Consider the following 19903-nt stretch of genomic DNA (forward strand, 5'->3'; position numbering starts at 1 on the left):
CCTAATTTACTAAACTAGGCAAGATTCACCTGTGATCTGTTGTTGAATCTCAGAAGAGATTAGCGTCTGGTATTTGTACTGTAACCCATACCCATTATCCATTCACAAATTAATTACAGACCAATAAGCTCCTCCTTCAACAGGGGTAGGGTCATCTTCCAGTTTTTTGAAATCTTGTACTAAATTCATATCCAGTACTTAATAGTGAACAAGGGGAATAAGTCCCTTACTCTTAACCACAACTAAAATTTAGTGAATGAAAAGGCTAAAGTTAATCATAGAAGTCTTTGTACAGCCTACTAGGTATGTGTCCAGATGCTTAATAACGAAGACCTGTTCAAAGTATTAAAAAGGTTTTAGCCACCATCAGATCTGCATAATTGAAAAAATGAAGAGAAAGTGCTTGACTTGAAGTCTGTAGGAATATAAATGCAACATTTTAGTACACAGAGTTATATTACCAATATGGAAAAATCTATCTGATTTCTTATCTCATCTTTCCTAGAACCGTCATAACCAGGTTTGGAATTCTTAAGTACTGCTGGTCAATCATTACTCAATTAAAATACTTTAGGTCGTAAAAATAATCAGAGCTGTCTTACAACAATTTGTCAATTCAAGTTAAAAACTTCTAACGCATGCACAATGGTCGAATCCAAGGTCACAGATAATAACCATGGAAACATTCGTTTTTAACAATTACCCACTGTCGAACGAAACTTCGACTGTCCTTCATATATTGCTTTTATGTAAAAATAAAAGAGGTTAGTAAGAAAGGTAGTTAGGGAGTCATGACTCATAAAAGAACAGAAGTTATTAGCCTTAAAAAATCATGTTAAGCTCACATAAAGAGAAATCACTTTAAGCAGCAGTCCTGGAACTCAAGCTCTAGAAACAAAACTTACTCATTCAATCACCAACAAACCAATGTGCATTCAAACCAAATCACAAAGGATTAAATGTTTTGCTAGCTATACACGCGCTCTCTCTCTGTTTGCACAGTCCTTTGTGAGTCTCCTTACCCCTAACCCTTATTCCTCGCAATCCTTCTATCTATCCTTCTCTCTTGGTTTCTCTTCCCTTTGTCTTCTTTCACCTTCCATTTTTCTTTATCTGTCTCTTTATCTGTTTGTTCTGAAACTTCGGTTCGTTATTTTGGTTAAAAGAAAAATTAACTCTGTCTGCAACTTGACCATGAAGTCACTGTCAACATAATACTGAGTCCAGGGCACTACATATTTTGGCTCTATATTGTTTTAATTTTAAAAATATCTCAATGTCGCTTATACAACTGTGAATTAAACTCAATGGGAGTTCTCTAGCCAATCAGAGCCCTCCATTGCTGAATGGGAGTTCCTCGTCCAATAGAAAAAAAACACACACACACACCTGGCTGCCGCAGTCCATTGAGAAAAAAAATCACAGAAATTCACACCCACTTGAGAAAAGCAATCAAACCGCCAGCTGTGCAAACAGAAACCCCTTGAAAAAAAATCATTATAAACCACAAGCAATTTCACCCCGGTGGCAATGGAAACCAGAGAGAAAAAAATTGGAAGTCAATGACTGCCCAGACCATGCAGTATTTATACATTAAAACATATTCACAATTTATTTGGAAGTTGTACTTGCTATGAACTGACACAGGGAGGACATAAAAGGGAACTTTATAGGTTCAGGAATTATACCAAAGTTCAAAGGTTTTTTTTTCTTGTAACGTTTTAAAAACTTTACTCACGCAAAATAGAGCGTCTGAGCTATAGCCAAATCCCACAATACAAATACTATAATCTCTGGAATAGAAATTGCTTCGCTTATAATCCTTATCTACAGCGACTGCAGCTTTAATATTTTATTTTGAAATTGAATCAACAATTAGTAATTTAGAACATTAATTATTAAAATCAGTTTGTATTTCATCACAGATTACTAAATTCCATATTAATTTAGTTGCATTATTGTCTTTATTCCTACAATACAGATATTTCACGCTTTTTGGACCCTATCCAATAAGATGCACTCTAAACAAGATATTTTTTTTTGAATATTAATTTGTTTTCCGACGTGTTACCTGGTGTGATAAATTTTGAGCACGATTACCTGCTGTCTCTTCTATATTTATAAGAACATTGGAAGAGTTGGATGGAAAACTCTTTCTCTACTAGAACATATTCAAATTCACAAAAATTGCCAATACAAATAGTAATAAGTTTTACTTGGTATTTACATCATTTGTTATTCTAAATATGTACATTATGTATATCTGTATTTACAAGAAGGTTTATACAAAGTGCATAAACCGCATCTCATCAGGCTTTTTCAAAAAAGAAATGCATAATCTTAGGGTCATGGAAATGAGAGATTCCTCGCAATCCCCACCTGCACTCCTAGGAGTACAATAAATCTAGTATTCCTTACATTTTGTTTATATTCTTTGCCGAGATCCAAAAACTCTTTTCTGCCTCTCCTGCCCTCTGGGGTCTTCTTTCATAACACCTCATTACTCTTTCACTTGCATAGTTGATTTAAAAGCCTGCCCCCCCCTTGTTTCTGTTTCTATCTTTCTTTGTCACTATCTCCGTCGTTTCCCACTGTAAGCTGTTGTCAAAAATAAATTTTCCTGCTGTCCACCCTTTAATATATTCATTTAAACATAAAAATTTCTCCCAAAAAACAATGGGGATCAACCGTATCAGATACCACCTAATCTTTTCTTCCTCTCTCAATATCTATTAAAATTCTATCCTGAAAGAAAATCACGTTAAGCATTCATGAAATTATAATCAAAAATAGCACACTGAATCAAATGACAGACAACAAGTCTGACAACAAATGACAGACACTCTCTCTCTTTCACAGACACTGTCTGCTAGTGATCAGCAGCATTCACACTCTCTCTCTCTCTCTCTCTCTCTCTCTCTAGGGCAACAATGCAAACTTCTCTCACAGACTTTCACACACAAACTCTTCTTCTCCCACACACTTTTACAAACACCACAATACTTGTACACACCTACACACACACAGTCGCTCTGTCAATAAATCTGTGTCTGTCACTGTCCCCGGTCCGCTGTCTTTTGTCTCACGCTCCACCACGGAACTCCTGGGTGTCGGGCGCACGAATGCACCACCTCGACTCCTGACAAAACCAGTCCCGATCAGCGCTCGTCCTCTGGTCAAGGGAAGTATATATTTTACTCACCGGTCCTTAGTGCAAGGGGGAAGCCTATGCTTAACCCGACTTCGTTCTGCGCGGGGGGAAGCATACGCTTAACCCGACTTCGTTCTGCGCGGGGGGAAGCATACGCTTAACCCGACTTCGTTCTGCGCGGGGGAAAGCATACGCTTAACCCGACTTCGTTCTGCGCGGGGGAAGCATACGCTTAACCCGACTTCGTTTTGCGCGGAGGGAAGCTTAAGCTTTACCCATCACAATACTTTCAGCGCCCACCTAGGGGGCTTTTTCTCTTTAAAACACTAACCACCTCTAGGACTTTCAGTGCCCACCTAGAGGACTTTTTTTTTTAAACACTACCCACCTCTAGGACTTTCAGTGCCCACCTAGAGGACTTTTTTCCAAAATAATAATACTCACCACCCCTAGGAATTTCAGAAACCGCGCGGCCGGGATGACCCCTCACCTAGGGGACTTTTCTTCATAAATAAACGGTCCGACTCTCTCTCGGGCTGCCAAGCCCACAATTTCGGTTGGCAAAGAGTTGTGAGACGCCGAGCAAATAAGAATTTAGCGTATTCAAATCCCTAATGGAGATCTTTTTTGAAAAAGGCGCCTCTGAGCCTGATTAGAAGTGGCCGGCCGTTCGGCGATCTCTCAATCCCTGCCAACAGGCGTGTCTCCACTCCCTTCACACGTTCGGGGTCACCAAAACTGTTAGGACGGAGCTACCGTCCCCGTGTTCGTTTGAAGGAGAGGAACACTGGATCTGATTCAAAATATAAGCTGGTTTAATGAGAGAGAGCCGTACAAAATACAATGAGGTGTTTTCTGCTCACTGGAGAAAGCGCCTTCTGAAATCTTTCCAAAAACCCCTGCTTGATATATTGTTCGCTAAGCTAACGCTACGTAATCACTCACACACATGATCTCTCACAGACAAAGGCTTCCTGTGAACAGGCCTCGGCCTTGGCAGGTATCCATGAGATGGTCTGTCTCGTAAACAAGGTTTCCGAGTAAAGGCTGCCATTGTATTGGTCTGACCTTGGTAGTCCAGCTGCACAGGCAGTTTCGGTAAACAGTCCAAACAGCAGCTCCGCAGCGCCCCCCGATTTCCCAAGCAGCAACTACAGGTCTACCCTCCCTACGCTTATTAGATATACATCCCAACAACTCCCACAAGGGGAGAAGCATCCTCTCAGTCTTTACTGAGTATAACCTTTGTTCTATACTAAGGATTATCCTAGTGAATCTTAACTGCCTCCAATGAAATGATATCTCCTCTTAAATAAAGAGTTTAAACTGCTCAAAGTACTCCAAATATGGTCTCACCAACACCTTGTAGTTAGACTTGCCTTCTCTCATATTCCAACTCCTTGGAACTAAGTGCCAACATTCCATTAATTGTCCTGATTACTTGCTCCACCTATGTGTTAGCTTTCTGTTCCATGCCTAAGTACCCTCAACTCCCCTTTGTATTGTAGTTTTTTGCACTTCTTCTCCATTTAAATTTTTCTCAGTTCTTTTGTTCTCCATTCCAAAATGAAGAACTTCACATTTTTCGCATTACCATTTACCAGCCTTTTGCCCGTTTACTTCAACTTTAAATATCTCTCTGTAAATTCTTGTGTCCCTGTCACACCCTGCCTTTTTACCTATTTTTGTGTAGTCTGCAAATGTTTACACTGTATTGGCTTCCTTCCTCCAAGTCATCAATACATGTTGTAAAACCTCTGATCCCAGCACTGATCACTATGGATCCTCACTGGTCTCAGGTCACTAACCTGAAAAAGAATCCCTTATCCCTGTTTTCTTTTTCTTGCTCATTGGCCAATTCTCCATCCATGTCAATATCCTGTCACCAACATTGAGATTTTATCTTATGACTTAACCTTTTATTGAGCTACAGTCAGTTCTGCTATAACACACATTTCTTCAATGCGAATTGACTTTAATGCAATTGAATAATTTAGACTCTTATTTGTAGAATGTGAATTTTCCTTACCTGTATTGGCTATAACACGATTATGGCCTTATTAGTTTAAAAGGTGTGGCTATTCCATGATTTTCTTACAATGCGTGATTGCACAAAAACAACATGATCACGTTGTAGCAGAACTGACAGCACCTTGTCAAAATGCCTTCCGGAAGTCCAGATGAAATATATCTACTGCTTCCACCCTATCCACTCTGGTTCAGCCTCCTTCAATAAAAAAAACTTTGATAAATTAGTTAGACACTATTTCCCATTCATTGTGCCATGCTAACTCTACTTGACTAAGTTATGACTTTTCGAATATTCTGCAGTTGCTCCCTTAATAATTGATGTGTTTTTTCCAGAAATAGATGCTACGTTAATTGTCCTATAGTTATTTAATTTTTACCTCCCTGTTGATGTGCTTTAAGAATTCATTGGGATTCCTCCTTATGTTATCTGCCAGTCTTTTCTCATGATTCCTTTTTGCTTCAATAATATTTTCATGATCTCCTCTGAATCTTCAGTATTCCTTTTCAATGGCAGCTTTATTTTCTACCAGACACCTGTGATGAGCACAATTTCTCCTTTGATTTAATTTATATTGCCCCAGTCATCCAGGGAGCTCTGGATTTATTGCCCTTCTATTTTCTTTTGAGGGGGAAGACCTTAACTGTACCTGAGCCATCTCCTCTTTGAAGTATCCATTCTTTGATGGATCTTCTCCTGTCAGTCAGTGTTTGTTCTATTTTGACTTGGTTCCATTTTTGTGCCATTGATGATAATCCTCCACTAATTAATTATTCGTATTGTCCTTTTCTATCATCATCCTAAACCTTAGGGTACAGTGATTACTGTCTCCTAAATATTCTTCCACTTACACTTGACCTATTTTGCCAACCTCATTTCCAAGAAAACGGGCCATAGTGTATGCTTTTTAGTTGGACAGGATGCACACTGCTGGAGGAGATTTTTCTGAGCACAATTTTGGACTGTTTTCCCCTCCCTTCCCTTAGCACTACCACTGTTCCAGTCTATGCTTGGATAATTAAAATCCTCAATTATAATCTCTCTATAATGTTGCCACCTTTTATAAGTACCCTGCATATTTGCTCCTATATGTCCTTCTGACTAGTTGGTGGTCTACAGAATGTAAACAAGCAATATAATTACACTCTTTTGTTATAATAAAATATTATAACAAATTATAATATTTACTATATTCTGTGTGTTCACATTCACCTGTTGCTGATTTAGACTTTATTATATTTTTCCCTTACTCAGACTTCATCTATTAACATTCTCTTTTATGTATTAGTGCTATTTATCTGTCCAATATTTTTATTCACTCTGGTATTTTAAGACAATCAGAACAACTCAGTGGTTAATTTCACTGAGACCAAGTTTATTTCCAAACTTGTTAAAAACTGAACTGAAATGTTTAAACTGTTGGGCCTGGTTGTCAAGGCTTCTGGCTTATCCATCTTGTAACTTAACCATATGTGAGGCAGGTGAAAGAAAATTTGAAAAGAATTAGGTAACAGTCCGAGAGTATACTGACAATGTGTGTAGGGAGGGAAAGTGCTGAATGGAATCTCTTGACCTGACGTAAAAGCTTAATGCCTGTATGAAATGAACAAGAAAATGGCAAAATAAATGAATAATGTTATACATAATGCAAACAATCATTTGTCACAGGATATATAATGAATAGAACTAAGTTGCATGTTGGAGAGGAACCTGGCAATAATAGTTTGTAGTAAGCTACAAATCTCTAACCATCATACAAGTCCTGTTTGTTATTTGAACCAGGGTTGATAGGTTGGACAGTGAAAGCCTTCTTACTCGGATGGTAATGGCGAGCACCTGGGGATGTAGCTTTAAATTGAGGGGTGATAGATATAGGTCTGATGTCAGATGTAGTTTCTTTACTCAGAGAATAGTAGGGGTGTGGAACGTATTACCTTTAACAGTAGTAGACTCGCCAACTTAAAGGACATTTAAATGGTCATTGGATAGGCATATGGATGAGAATGGAATAGTGTAGGTGGGCTTCAAATTTGTTCTACAGGCCAACACAATATCGAGGGCAGAAGGGCCTGTACTCCCCATAATGTTCTATGTTTGAAGTGGTGTGCATTGCTTGTAATTTTCTTTTGCCTCAGAATTTGAAGGAAATTAATACAAGCTGCCAATCTTTACTTCATAACAGCTTGTTTTTAACACTTGGTGATGCACGCAACATACCCATAACAAGCTGCAATTCTGAGGTTGTATGGAGAGGTATGAATGCTGCATAATGGTCTGACCCGATCTGCAATTTTCTGATACAGAATATGAGAATGACAGGACAGGTTATAAATCAATTTTATTCCATTTCCTCTTTTTTTTTTAACCGTTTTCCATTATTCTCATTAATAATTGAAGAACGTTTTCATATAACACTTCAGTGACTTACAAATTGCTTCACATTTTGGGATCATGTTGTCACTATAGATTTTCTGGTCATTGTGATTTATTATGCCTCTTTCTGGGAATGAATATATTTCATTCATATATAATAAAGGATTTATCTGTAAGCTGGAAAACTGCCATTATTTAGAAAATAATTTATATATCTTCCAAACTTTAGCTGTAAGGTTAATTCCAGTTTGGCTGCTTTGCATAATTCACACCAATGATTTATCCTAAAGCTATAGAATAGCTTCCTACATTTTGAAATATGGGCTCATTAACAGTTTTGCAGATCTGAAAGGATTCAGCACAAATTAAGCAGGCATAGAGCGATTTTTAACTATGAATCAGCCATTTAATTAAGTGTAATTCCTCAGCTAGACATCAAGTTCATAATTTTTTCTCTATTTTCTCTATTTAGTTACTTATCCACCTCTGCCTGTTTTATCTAATGCCTTAAGTTTCTTGCTTGATTGCTAACATTTCTGCAAGCCCGACTGTCCCAGTTTTATTGTTAACACTGAACACAATTTGTTCAATGCCCACCTCACTGACCCCTCAACTTCTATAGACAAGACAAGTCCAATCTATTCAGTACTTTCCCACTGGCATTCTGTTCTACACTAAATCCTGATCACGACAATCACATTGACTTCTATTGGTTCCGTGTCACTTCGGGAATTAGATTCAAAATCTAAGACCTTATTTAGCAATTCCATCTCTTCCACTCACCCCCTCCGCTGTGTCCTTGCCGTGCCCCCACTGCCTATGCATGCGTTTGCTCTTTCTCTGCCTCAGCATTCTCTTCTTGCCTTACGTCCCACTCTGCACCCTTCAGACCTCCAACTTTGACCTGCCTTTCAGGCCACGACACCTTTCTCCACTGTTGAAGCGCACACTTCATTTGCCTCATCTCTGTTTGAAGCTGCCTGAAAGTATTGCCTTTTCTGTGTTTTCTCTCACTCTTTTGCTCTCTCACTCTCTCTCCTAATTCTTCTATTACCATGGACATCCACTTCTCCAATGTGCACTGTCTCAAGCCTTTAAGGGCACTCAATAAAAATGAATTGCTTTATGTAGCATCCTGTATTGGAATTGTTGGACTTTCTTACAATCCTTTTTTTTCCATATGTCCTTGCTCAAAAAAAATGTTACATAGATAGGCTCTTTGTCATCTTTCTGATGGAAGTTGTGATAACAACAGTCGCTCATTAGGAAAGATTTCCATCAACATGAATCTACTCAATGAGATCACTTCAGTCCATGCATAGACCATTTTCCTTTTCTGTTTTACAACTTCGGAACAGGAACAGGCCATTCAGCCCTTCCGGGTTGCTTTGGCATTCAACAGGAACGTGGCTGATTGGTGGCCTCATACCATATGCCTGCCTAATCTTTTGGTATCCTTGCTGATTAAAGGTTTGTCTATGTTAGTCTAGACTATGTTAAATTTAGTCTAAATTTAACAATTGAATTACAATTGACCCATCTGTGCAAGAGAGTTCCAAACCTCCACCATTCTTTCCATGTAGATGTGCTTTCAGACATTGCTCCTTAATGACTGTTCTTAATTCTTAGATTATGCCTCCTTTGTTCGAGATCTTTAATCATTGGAAATGGCTTATCTTTATCTACCCTATCTTTCCCTGTTAATATCCTGAAGATCTTGATTAGATAACCCCTTAATCATCTAAAGTTTAGAGAATAAAAGTTGAATTTGTCTAATCTCTCCTTGCAGCATAACTCTTGACGTAAAGTTTCATCCTTGTAAACCTGCACCGAACTCCCTCCAGGGCCGAAACCTTCTCCCTGTGCCCAAATCTGTTCACAGTTCTGTAAGTGGGATGTAACTAGGCTTTCATATTAATGGCATCTCTGTACTCCAGCCCTTTAGATATGATGATCAGCATTCCATTAACGGCCTTGAATATTATCTCCATCTCTTCATGGCATTTTAAAGAGTTATGCACCTGAACCCACAAACCTTGTTGGACATCCACGGTATTTAACTTTGTGCTTTCTTTTAAAATAAAGCCCTGATCTATTCTTTTGGTTCCAAATGGAGAACCTCTCACTTGCTTATATTAAAGTCCATCTGCCACAGCTTCACTCATTCACTTAATCTATCAATATCCTGTTGTAATTATTATGCTGTCTTTAACACTGCCTACAACGCTGCTCAATTTTATATCATCGGCAGATTTGGATATTTGGCTTTTTATGCAATTTTCCGAGTTGTTAATGAATATTGTGAATAATTAAGGCCCCAGCACAGATCTCTGTGGGGCACCACTAGTCACATCCTGCCAATTTGAGCACTTACCCATTATTCCAACTCTTTGTTTCATGCCATTCAACTAATTTCCTATCCATGTCATGACTTTCTGGATGCACTTGTTGAAGGGATAGACTGAATGTGTGTGGGTTATTTATTTGGATTTACATGCTAAATTAAAATAAAAATCAGAGAGTCTTTATTGTGTGTTTCAGATGGAACAGTCTGAGTATTAAACGTTTGCACTAAAATTTGATGTATAACCAAATAATATGAGGTACACAATATATAAGGCATTGCTTAGGAATTTATACATTTTGTTTCCATATAGGAAAGAAACAGCCTTTATTAGTTGTGCTATTAGGGTATCAGCAATTGATTTTTAACATTTCTGGATTCATTAATTTGCATCTTAACAGTAAAACATCACATTTTAATGCTTTGGTTCGTAATGCTTTATTATGGATGAGCAAGGTATATACAGTTAATGTGTGGAAAGGTATGTGATTCCTGCTCAAAACTATTAAAAATGAGATTTAGGTTGCCAAGAAGACATTTAGGTTTGGATATTATAAGCCCCATCTCGGTGCGTTTTCAGAGGAAGAGAATGTACAATAGGGTATGTACACGGGTCAACGCACTGATGCACCACTCCCAGAATACAGAAGGTGGCAGGTGCTGAAACCCACCCTGAGAAAGATTTTTCTTAGCCAATATTTTCTGCCGTATTATGACAAGCCTCAGGGACAGATAGAGGAAGCCAGACCTCTTGGCCCAGAAGTATTACAACTGCCCCAAAAGATCTTTGCCTGTCCACCATATTTAAATAAATAATTCAGAGTCAGTTGAACTTCTAGCAATGTTCGAGTTGGTGTGAATATGTGGGAAGCCTTTTATTTAACAAGATTTTGATAATACAGGAAGAAAATGTGGTCCTGTCTTTAAGGGGTGCCCTGAGAGTATTGGGGCACCTCTCCAATAAACAGATTTTAACCCCTTTTCTCCTTGCATGGATTTAAAAATTCTCCTTTAAAATGCATCCACCTACTCTGCTTCCCCTTAAACCTAAGGTCACCAAATCCCATGTGCCTCCCCCACACCCAATGTCCCTTACCTACCTTGGTCAGAGATCCAATGGGTGTTACTCCTGGAACTGGCTAGTCCCACAGCTGAACTCTGGCATTGTTGGAGTGCCACCTAATCAGATTATCCTACCTTCAGTGGGAGGACAAAGTCCCTGTATTCACTGAGTTAGCCTACCTGCAGTGCACTATGGTGGTAAGGCTTTTCTATTTCTGCTAACTGGCTACTGAATTCGCTTCCAGGCTTCCGGCTGCCTAGCTTTGTCAATGTCTGTCCTTTATTATAATAAACTAGATGTTGACCTTATACGTATTAGTGAACATTATGAGAAAAGAACCATTGTATCTGCTTTAACCGACTGATAATAAACCCAACATAAAACACACAGTTCCCAGCAAAAAATGGTTGTCTTTCCTATAATATATCTGCAGACTAGGTGGGGTGAAAGAAACTGACGTTCTAACATTAATCATTCTGATTTGACTCCTTTTCATTTTTATCCACAGTGATATAACACATAAATAAATTGATAAGATCCTGACCTCCGGGATTCAACTCTTGTCTTGAACTCCTACCACTCATATTAATTCATGATGTGGTCCATTGGAGTTAATTTTTCAAATCAATAAAGTGGATATGAGAAAACAAAACTCTTATTGCTATTTTGTTACTACTATTTCCGACTACGTTTTAATATGCATATTTTCAGGTTTACCATTTGTCACAAGACAGAAGTTGTAAAGAATACATTAAACCCAGTGTGGCAGGCTTTTACAATTCCTGTGCGTGCGCTCTGCAATGGGGACTTTGACAGGTAGGAGCAATCAATGTCTGTTTACAAATTCACATTGAAAATCATTTGTGGCTTTTTTTTAAAGGTGATGTATATAATATGAGTTTACATAAATGTTAAGCTTTGGCACAACATTAGTTTCTGTTGACAGGCATCTCGCAGACCATTCGTGTATATTGAATATTATTCAGACCTGAATATTTTTGAACTGCCGAAGGTGATTGACTGACAGTACCCTAATTGACAATCATTTTATATGTTTAAAATGCTGCTCCTAAGTATACGTACTAGATAATAGATAGGCATGAAACAAAGGCACAGTATTTTTATTGGTGGTTTAATAATATTTGAATGTGACCCAACAGAGGATCCGAAGAGATACTATCGCAGCTCACCAGTAAAACAAAATGCTCACCTGAACATGAAGTCAGGAGGAAAATCAATGCTCCTCCTGACTTCAATTAAAATGATTTACTGCTCCTTTCTCCAGCCACAGTCAGTGCTACTTTCCACCTCAATCACTTCATTTGCTTTTATCTCTCTTCTGTTGGTCTCTGTTGAGACCATTGTTTTAGCTATCAATGCAGCAATCTGATCTTTGAAATTTGGAGTGACATTTTAATTTAGGTGATGGGGCACTTATTTACTGGTTGAAGAGTCAATGAAAGCTCCAACTTTTCTCTTTAGGAAAGGCCTTCTAAATTAAATGCCTATCAGGCACTTAAATGGACAACAGCATGTCTTCCTTGGGACCAGGGATTCCACAGATATAGGTCCTGCTCCTGAGAGCTGCTGGCCAACTAGAAGCTGGCTGCTGTGCACACAGCTGCAGTACATTCACCAAGATCATTGTACTAAGGAGAAAGGTGGCTGAGAGTGGGATGGGGGTCATGCGCAGGGTCAGTCGGGAGGAAGGTGGCTTCAGCAAGGGTGGAGCATTCTCAACAATCCTCCCCTTCCTGATGTCTTGGCACTTGATCACCCAATGAGTGCCTTTGAAGGAAGGATCCCATCTTGAAGGAGTCAGAGGGTTGCTTTCTTGGGTTTTCTGTATGGTAAGTCTTGGCTACTGTTGGCTGAACACCAGTGGCAGCAGAATGAAGCACTTAATTAAGTAGGCTTTACGTGCCAGTTTAATGGGTTCACAGGCAGCAGAGTGGAAAGACTGACCATTACTGGATGGAGTGGACTTTAGCAGGGTAGAGGCGAGAAGATGATAAGATCCGCACTCATTATGCTCCAACACAATTAAATACCTCATTTGCATCCAGTCTTACCTCAGTGGAATGAAAATTCCCATTGTCTTTGACTGAGGGGTTGAATGATTATTAGGTATAGGCAGGAGTGTAGAGCTGAAATTAAAATCCAATCAACACAATATTTATTGAAAGGGAGGGTGGGTTTGAAGCACCAAGTGGCTTGCGCATGTCCAGGCTCATACATTTGACACACTGCTCACCCATTTATAGTCTGTAGCTCACTTATTTGATCAGGATGAGACTATTAGATCAGCCATAATCCTATCATATGGTGGAACAAGCTTGAGGGAACAAATTGGCCTTTTGTTGCTCCTAATTCTTGTGTGGTTATGACTAATTCATGTGCCAGGATTGTTTCATCCAAACTACTTGGAGGATTGGAGAATGCCACTGAGTTAGTGAGCAATAAGGCTATGGAGGGATTTGGACGTGAGATGAAGATTTTCAAATTGAGGTTTTGGTGGCTTGGGAACTAATGTTACTTTGTGAGCATGGAGTGAATGTGACTTGGTCCATGTTGAGGTATGAGTATCAGAGCTGTGGGTGAGGTCAGGTTAACAGAGGGTGAATGGATGGGGTGGTTGGATTCGAAAAGCCAGATCTGAGGCTGACCAAAGCATGGATGAGGTTATCAGTGCAAAGGGGGCAGAAGAATTGAAGATGTGTGGAAGTAGATGGCCTTAAACAACTGTCCATTCTTTTACATGGTTCCATGCCTTCTTTCCTTTATTCACTCTGTGTGGGCAATTCCTGTTGATGTAATTCAGGATTTTTTTTCAGGTAAATAGGAACAAAAATAGAAATATTTAGCAATACATCTTATAACCTTGGTTTACCAAAGTAATCATAGTTTCACCAGATATAGTAAGGAATTTGGTTCTCTCATAGAACTTTATTCTCCTCTTCCTTTCAAAGGGTTAAGCTTTTCTCCAAGGTCCAACCCAAAGTGACACAGCGATCAGCCATCGAAACCTGCTGCCATGATTCCATCCAAAAGCTATATTGCTCTTCTTCCCTCTCATCAGAATCATTGTTGGCTGCTCTTTACTTCGTAAATGGAGCATTCCCTCTCTCAAACCTTTGCTCCTCAGGATTTCTTCGGGAAAGATAGACTCTGGCTGAACCAAGACTGAATTTCTTTCCAATTTGTCTAACAACGTCAAATTTTGTTGGGTTCCAATTGAAACCAAGACCTGAAGATATTGTGGCATTCTTCTTCTGGGCTCTTTTGCTTTTTTTCTTAGCAATCTTTGTCATCATCCAGTGATGCTCCTGCTATGACATGGACAAACTTCTCTTTGTTAGTAATATCAGCAATAATGATGGGTGGTCATGTTCAGTGATTTCTAAGCTTTAGAGTCACAATGGGTGTTGGAAGGGCAGGCAGAACTGCTGTCCCACTGATAATCTTATTCGTAAGGGAATATATAGACAGAAAATGTACTAAATAATACAATGTAGTGCAGTGTATCAGAACAGATTTAATATTTTTTTTGCATTTTTGTTTCTCAGTTTATTTGTATTTCTCTTTTTCTATACTCTTTGTAGTGCTGATGATATACACCAAAATACCTCTCCCTGTTGCTACTACCACTTCTCACCTTCTCTCACATTTAGTTTATTTTACTTAATTTGCTTTTGCTGCCATTTGACTTTCTTTCAATCACTCTACTACTGATCATAGATTTATAGTTCGGGTTTTGATGAAATGACAGCACTTGCAAATCTTTAAGTTTGAAATCCTGTCTGGAAGAAGAATAATGCTGATAAATTAGTGAGATTTTCATTTTTGCACTAATTTTGAAAGTAAACAACAAAGCAAAACAAGGATTGTAAACTTCTCACGTTTGAATTTCCTATTGCTATTTAGTGTTTATATCTTTATAACAATGACTTAGCCTTCAGCAGAGGTATTGTGGCCAAATTCTGTGCATCTTGCCTTGAGAAAGCTGCCAGGACCTTAGGAAGGAATGAGAAAGTTAGCCAGCATGGTGCCAAGGATGAAATATTTCTAATACACAGAGAAACTATTTAAACCAGTGCTATTCTCTATACAGCAGTGGAAATAATGGAGGCTTCCAAATTCTGAATAGTTTTGTTGGAGTAAGTGAAGGGAAAGTGTATCTGTGACAGAAGGGCCAGTAACTAGTGAATATTGATTTCCATCCATTAGCTGAAGAACCATAGATGACATGAAGAAAGAAAACTTTACACAATGAGTTATCATGATCTAGAATGCCCTGAAATGAGAGTAGTAGCAGTTTCGATAGTAACTTTCAAAAAGGATAAATTAAATAAAGAATTATGACAAACTATTTATTGGACCATGAGGAAAGAGCAGGTTGCATGGGATGCATTTGATTGTTCCCTTTGAGGTGGCATAATCACAATATCTGAAAGGTATCCTTTTGATACCGAACTATATTCACTGATTCTAGAACTAATAGCTTTTGAATGCATTTTGAGTGCCTTTGTATTGGGTGCTATGCAATTCAATAGGCGTGGAATCGAGAGTGTTTAAGGCAGTAACCAGACTGTAGGGGTGTAGAATAAAATAGTTTTGATGTTGGAAAATGTGTTGACAATCACATTGGCTATTCAGTTGCATTTAGTATTGGGAATCCAGAAGCAAAGAGTTGTATGAATGAACCCTCAGATAGGTTCCTTTTATCAGGAAACTAATTCACTGCCATAACTTGATTACTCCACACTTACGTTTGTCTAAATTAAGTATTCCAGTCTTAACTAGTCTTGTAATGTATCTGTGCTATTCACATCACAAAAACATTGATATCAGTCCTTGTTCTCTTTAAGCTATTTTTAATGCTACTTTTGGAACAACACTCTTGCATTTTAAAATCTTTGTCTTTGCAAAGATAGTTTGTTGGTGAAGGCATACAATTTCTGTCATAGCATAATGGAGTAAGTTTTGAAGTACTGTTAGTCATTTCACAAGTGACCATTAACAGTTACTAGTGACAGGCGTGATCACTTTCTATAATTATTTGATATGCTTGCAAAATTACTTTTTAATCTCAGTGCAATGACAACCAAGTCAGCTTGTTTTCCTACTTGAGTGTTAGTTATTTTAAAAGTTTAGTTTTATTTTACTGAACAAAGTACAGTTTACATATGAAGCAAATATAATGTTTGCAAGATGACAGTTTTGTGAATGTTCTTGAGACAATTGTTTACTGATGATCAAAGGAGGAATAATAATATAAATGTGTATCTTGTTGAAATATTGTTGACAGAACTATCAAAGTGGAAGTGTACGACTGGGACAGAGATGGAAGGTAGGACTTTTTTTTGTTACTTTTCTTCCCATCCTCACCTAAGGACAGTATTTTCTTTCTGACTGTTTTGTTTCAAATTACAGTTCACAAAGTCAAACAAATCAACATTGTCTTTTTAATGCCAAAATTGTGTTATATGGATCTGAAATGCAGCACAATCCTAGGAACACTGAAGAGTCAATGTGCAGTTTAGGTGCATTGGGAAAAGAGCTTTGCCAGTTGAAACACACACTCCATGACAGTCTGTCCTTTAAACTTAATAGAGCAGGAGTGGGAATTCATAATATTGGATTCTGAATGGCAAAATAAAACTCCTTTGTTTGTATTCTTGCAATCTTTTTTTTGTGTATCTTTGTTTCCTTTACCATTTGGTGTATTTGTCTCCTCTGCTTGTTAAAACAATTTCTACCTAAGCATCATCAGTTTCTTTCTGAAGATTCTACTAATGCTATGATTGCACTTCCCCCCTATTACCCTAGGTTTACAAATGATATGCCTCAGATTTCATCTTCAAATTGCCCAACTTCCCTGGGAAGTTTAGTTTTGATAAAACCAGGCTACTGTATATTGTAGGAAGCAGCTGGATGGAACCTGATAGTGATTGATTTCTTTTTTCCTCAGAGCAGAAAAATGCTTTGGTTCAGATTTTTGAAATTATTTTCAATCAGTAATAGCCTGTTCAGTAGGATATGATAATGGTATTCATTTCGATATGATTTACTGTTTTTATTTTACAACATGAACATTTTATTCATGGTTTAAAGTGTTTGTTATGATACTACTCAAGAATTACTTAGATATAATTTTAAAACTTAAAAAAAAATTGCTAGTGGCTGTAAGTTTGAGTTGTATCATCTTCCACCTTAATTTTAAAAGAGCCACTATGACAAAATAGTTTATAGATTTGGCTCCAATTTTGTTTTTGGTAAAATGTTTATTGAGTTCACAGCTGGGAATGTTTTATCTCTTTAAAAGGTTTGAAAGTTGCTATTTTCTCAGGGTTCCCCTACTTTTTGCCATAAGTCTACCTGGGCCCAGATTTCCATGTCTTTGTCCATGTTGGAATGAAAGCAGGTTTGGCAAAAAACCATGGAGAACTGGGACTGATTCCTGGATTCTTGGTCCACATTCTTATCACTGGCAATGAATAACAGTGAGTGTTAGTCGGTTTGCATGTAGTGGTCCTGGTGTTGCTGGCTTTTATTATGGGTGTGGGTATATATCATAACCCCTGTAATTTTAATCAAGGTGAGCCAATTTCTTCATGATGCATGGTGTATACCAGCTCAGATGTTGCCAACCATGGGTGACCCTAGTCTGGCATCTGAAGCTTTTGTAACTTGGAGCGTTTTTACAAACTGCCTATGCTGTACTGAGTTGCTTTATGATAAAGTAAATATGTTCTTAGTTGAATGTTTTGTGAAAGGGTTTGGCTGTTAAAAATTAAATCACCATTAAATTGCCCAGAATTGTGAAAGTGCAAAGTCTTCATGTGCGTTAAAGTACATTTTCCTTTGGATAAACTGCTCTTCTGCATTGAGCAATGTTGATAGTAAGACTTTATTGTTTGTAAGTTGTCTCCAGTAATTTAATATTTTATTGAATGAAAGTTCAGCCATTTTCTTCCCTTCTTCAAGTTGAGTTCTTACAATGACTTGAGGATTTTAAAATATTTATCTCTGGGTGTTCTGCTTGTCGTCATTCAATAAAAGCTTATAATGAATGCCTGGGGGAGTTTCAAATTCCACAGATGGATTCAGTTCAGCAAATGTTGATACAGCTGCAAACTGGACTGAGTTTGATTTTCATGATGGATTTTGGGCCATGTAACAGCATTATAACTTTTTAAAATAGTTTTTGGCTGTTTATCTTGACAGTTGTATGAGCATCTCAAAAATGCCCCAATATGAATATAAAACTCAAGAATTCTTTATAAAGTGGAGAATGGGTGGGTGAGTATTAGGATGGGGGTTGGATATGTGGATCATACGCAGGTGAGAGGTATGAGGGAATAGGGCAATGAAGATTGGAGGGAATCTTACTCAACTGAACTGAAGTCCCAAGGAATAGAGGAAAACATTTTTTGCCTGTCTTCATTTCTAATTCCAGCCTCGACTCCCTGTGATGGAAATAACAATAGCTAACAATACAACTCAGGAAGTAGGTTTGTGATACTGAATAATCTTCCAACACTCGATTCTTGCTTCCTAGATCAAAATTTGGTACCTGGTCTCACTGGGATTGACATATAAAGATTTACAGAATCTTTATAAATAGAAGTTCAATTTTCAAAGTCACAGAAATTATTGTAAATGTTGACAAAGTTCAGGGTATAGCTCAGCTAAGTATTGTGCCTAATTCTGAAAACCTTGGCTTAGAAAACATACCAAGCCCTTTTAGAGGAAACTGAAAAGATTGGCCAAAATGGTATTGTGTGGAAAAACTAGGGAAATTGGAAATGATCTCTCTGAAATGCTGGTGGAATCATATTCAGTAGGAACTTTAGAAATGGAAGTTATGTATACAAACAAAACTAATTTTGTAGGGCTATGGGGAAGAATGGAGGAGTGGCATTTTATAATATAACTGTTTTGAAAGGGTGCATTAAGCCCCACATGATTTGATGATGTCAGAAGGTCTTGGGAGAAAAAAGACAGAATATCTTAGGATCTTGTTGGGTGAAGACCTATATCCATTGTTCTTCCAACAGTCTTCAGTAGGACTAAAATAAAAACAAAACTTTGAAAATGTTTCATGTCAAATAAAAACAAAGTACTTGAGAAATTCAGTATGTCACAGGAGCATTTGTGGAGAGACAAACAAGGTTAACAGCCAGAATCTAATGGGGGCCTTAACAATGTGGGCTCTGGTATGATTTGGGGCAAAATCATGCAAAAATTCTGGCAAGTCTACCTTGAAGTTGGGGGCAAATCACAACATTTTTAATGCATCTATTGGCTGTTGAGATGAGTTCCTTGCAGACAGCAATTGAGGGGTTTATTGCTTGTTCAAAACCTTATTAATAGCTTATCTCATCTCATTAGTGTGCAGCTTCTTATCTTACTGAAAGTACTGAATAAGTTAGATGCTGAGAATTCTTGACATGGAAATCAGAGTAGGTGCCTGGTGACAGTGAGCTGTAGTTGGCTGTGAAGAACCTCCATAGTGTCCAGCACAAAACAGCATCTTGGGGCACGATCCAAGGTACCAGCCACTTGCACCACTTTTCCATGGAGACTGGCATCTAAAATTTGCCACCGCCCTCAGGATCTTCCCAGCAGCTCTCCAATCTACTTGTGGACTTGTTAGAGAGCACAGAACTACATTTCAGGTGACTCACATTGAAAGGCTGCTTCTTGGACACTTTGTGCATATGGACAGCGTTGGTCTCATGGATTACACCAGACTGCCTCTCTGAACTGCTCACTTGTTCTCTTTTTTCCTTGCTCACTTTCTGCCCACCTGTATGCCCTCAGCATTGTGCCATGCCTTGATGTGCCAGTTAGCTGAGTCACACAACCAGGCAGCTTGTCCTGCTGGTCAGCAGTCTTTAGTCAAGGGGTAAAGCATTTTTTTGTAATGCAGTGTGCTGT

The 19903-nt window shown here is 38.2% G+C and overlaps 1 protein-coding gene across 2 annotated transcripts in view; it reads left to right on the top strand.

The window, feature by feature from the left end:
* Positions 1-19903, top strand: part of LOC132826766 (copine-8) — a 359716-nt gene that overhangs the window by 220421 nt on the left and 119392 nt on the right. For both annotated transcript variants that reach the window (XM_060842950.1, XM_060842949.1), the window contains exons 9-10: positions 11672-11776; positions 16269-16310. In XM_060842950.1, coding sequence (XP_060698933.1) covers positions 11672-11776; positions 16269-16310 — 147 coding nt within the window. The remainder of the gene's footprint in view (positions 1-11671; positions 11777-16268; positions 16311-19903) is intronic.

The sequence above is a fragment of the Hemiscyllium ocellatum genome, chromosome 23 (genome assembly GCF_020745735.1).
Source record: "Hemiscyllium ocellatum isolate sHemOce1 chromosome 23, sHemOce1.pat.X.cur, whole genome shotgun sequence".
NCBI classification, from domain to species: Eukaryota; Metazoa; Chordata; class Chondrichthyes; order Orectolobiformes; family Hemiscylliidae; genus Hemiscyllium; species Hemiscyllium ocellatum.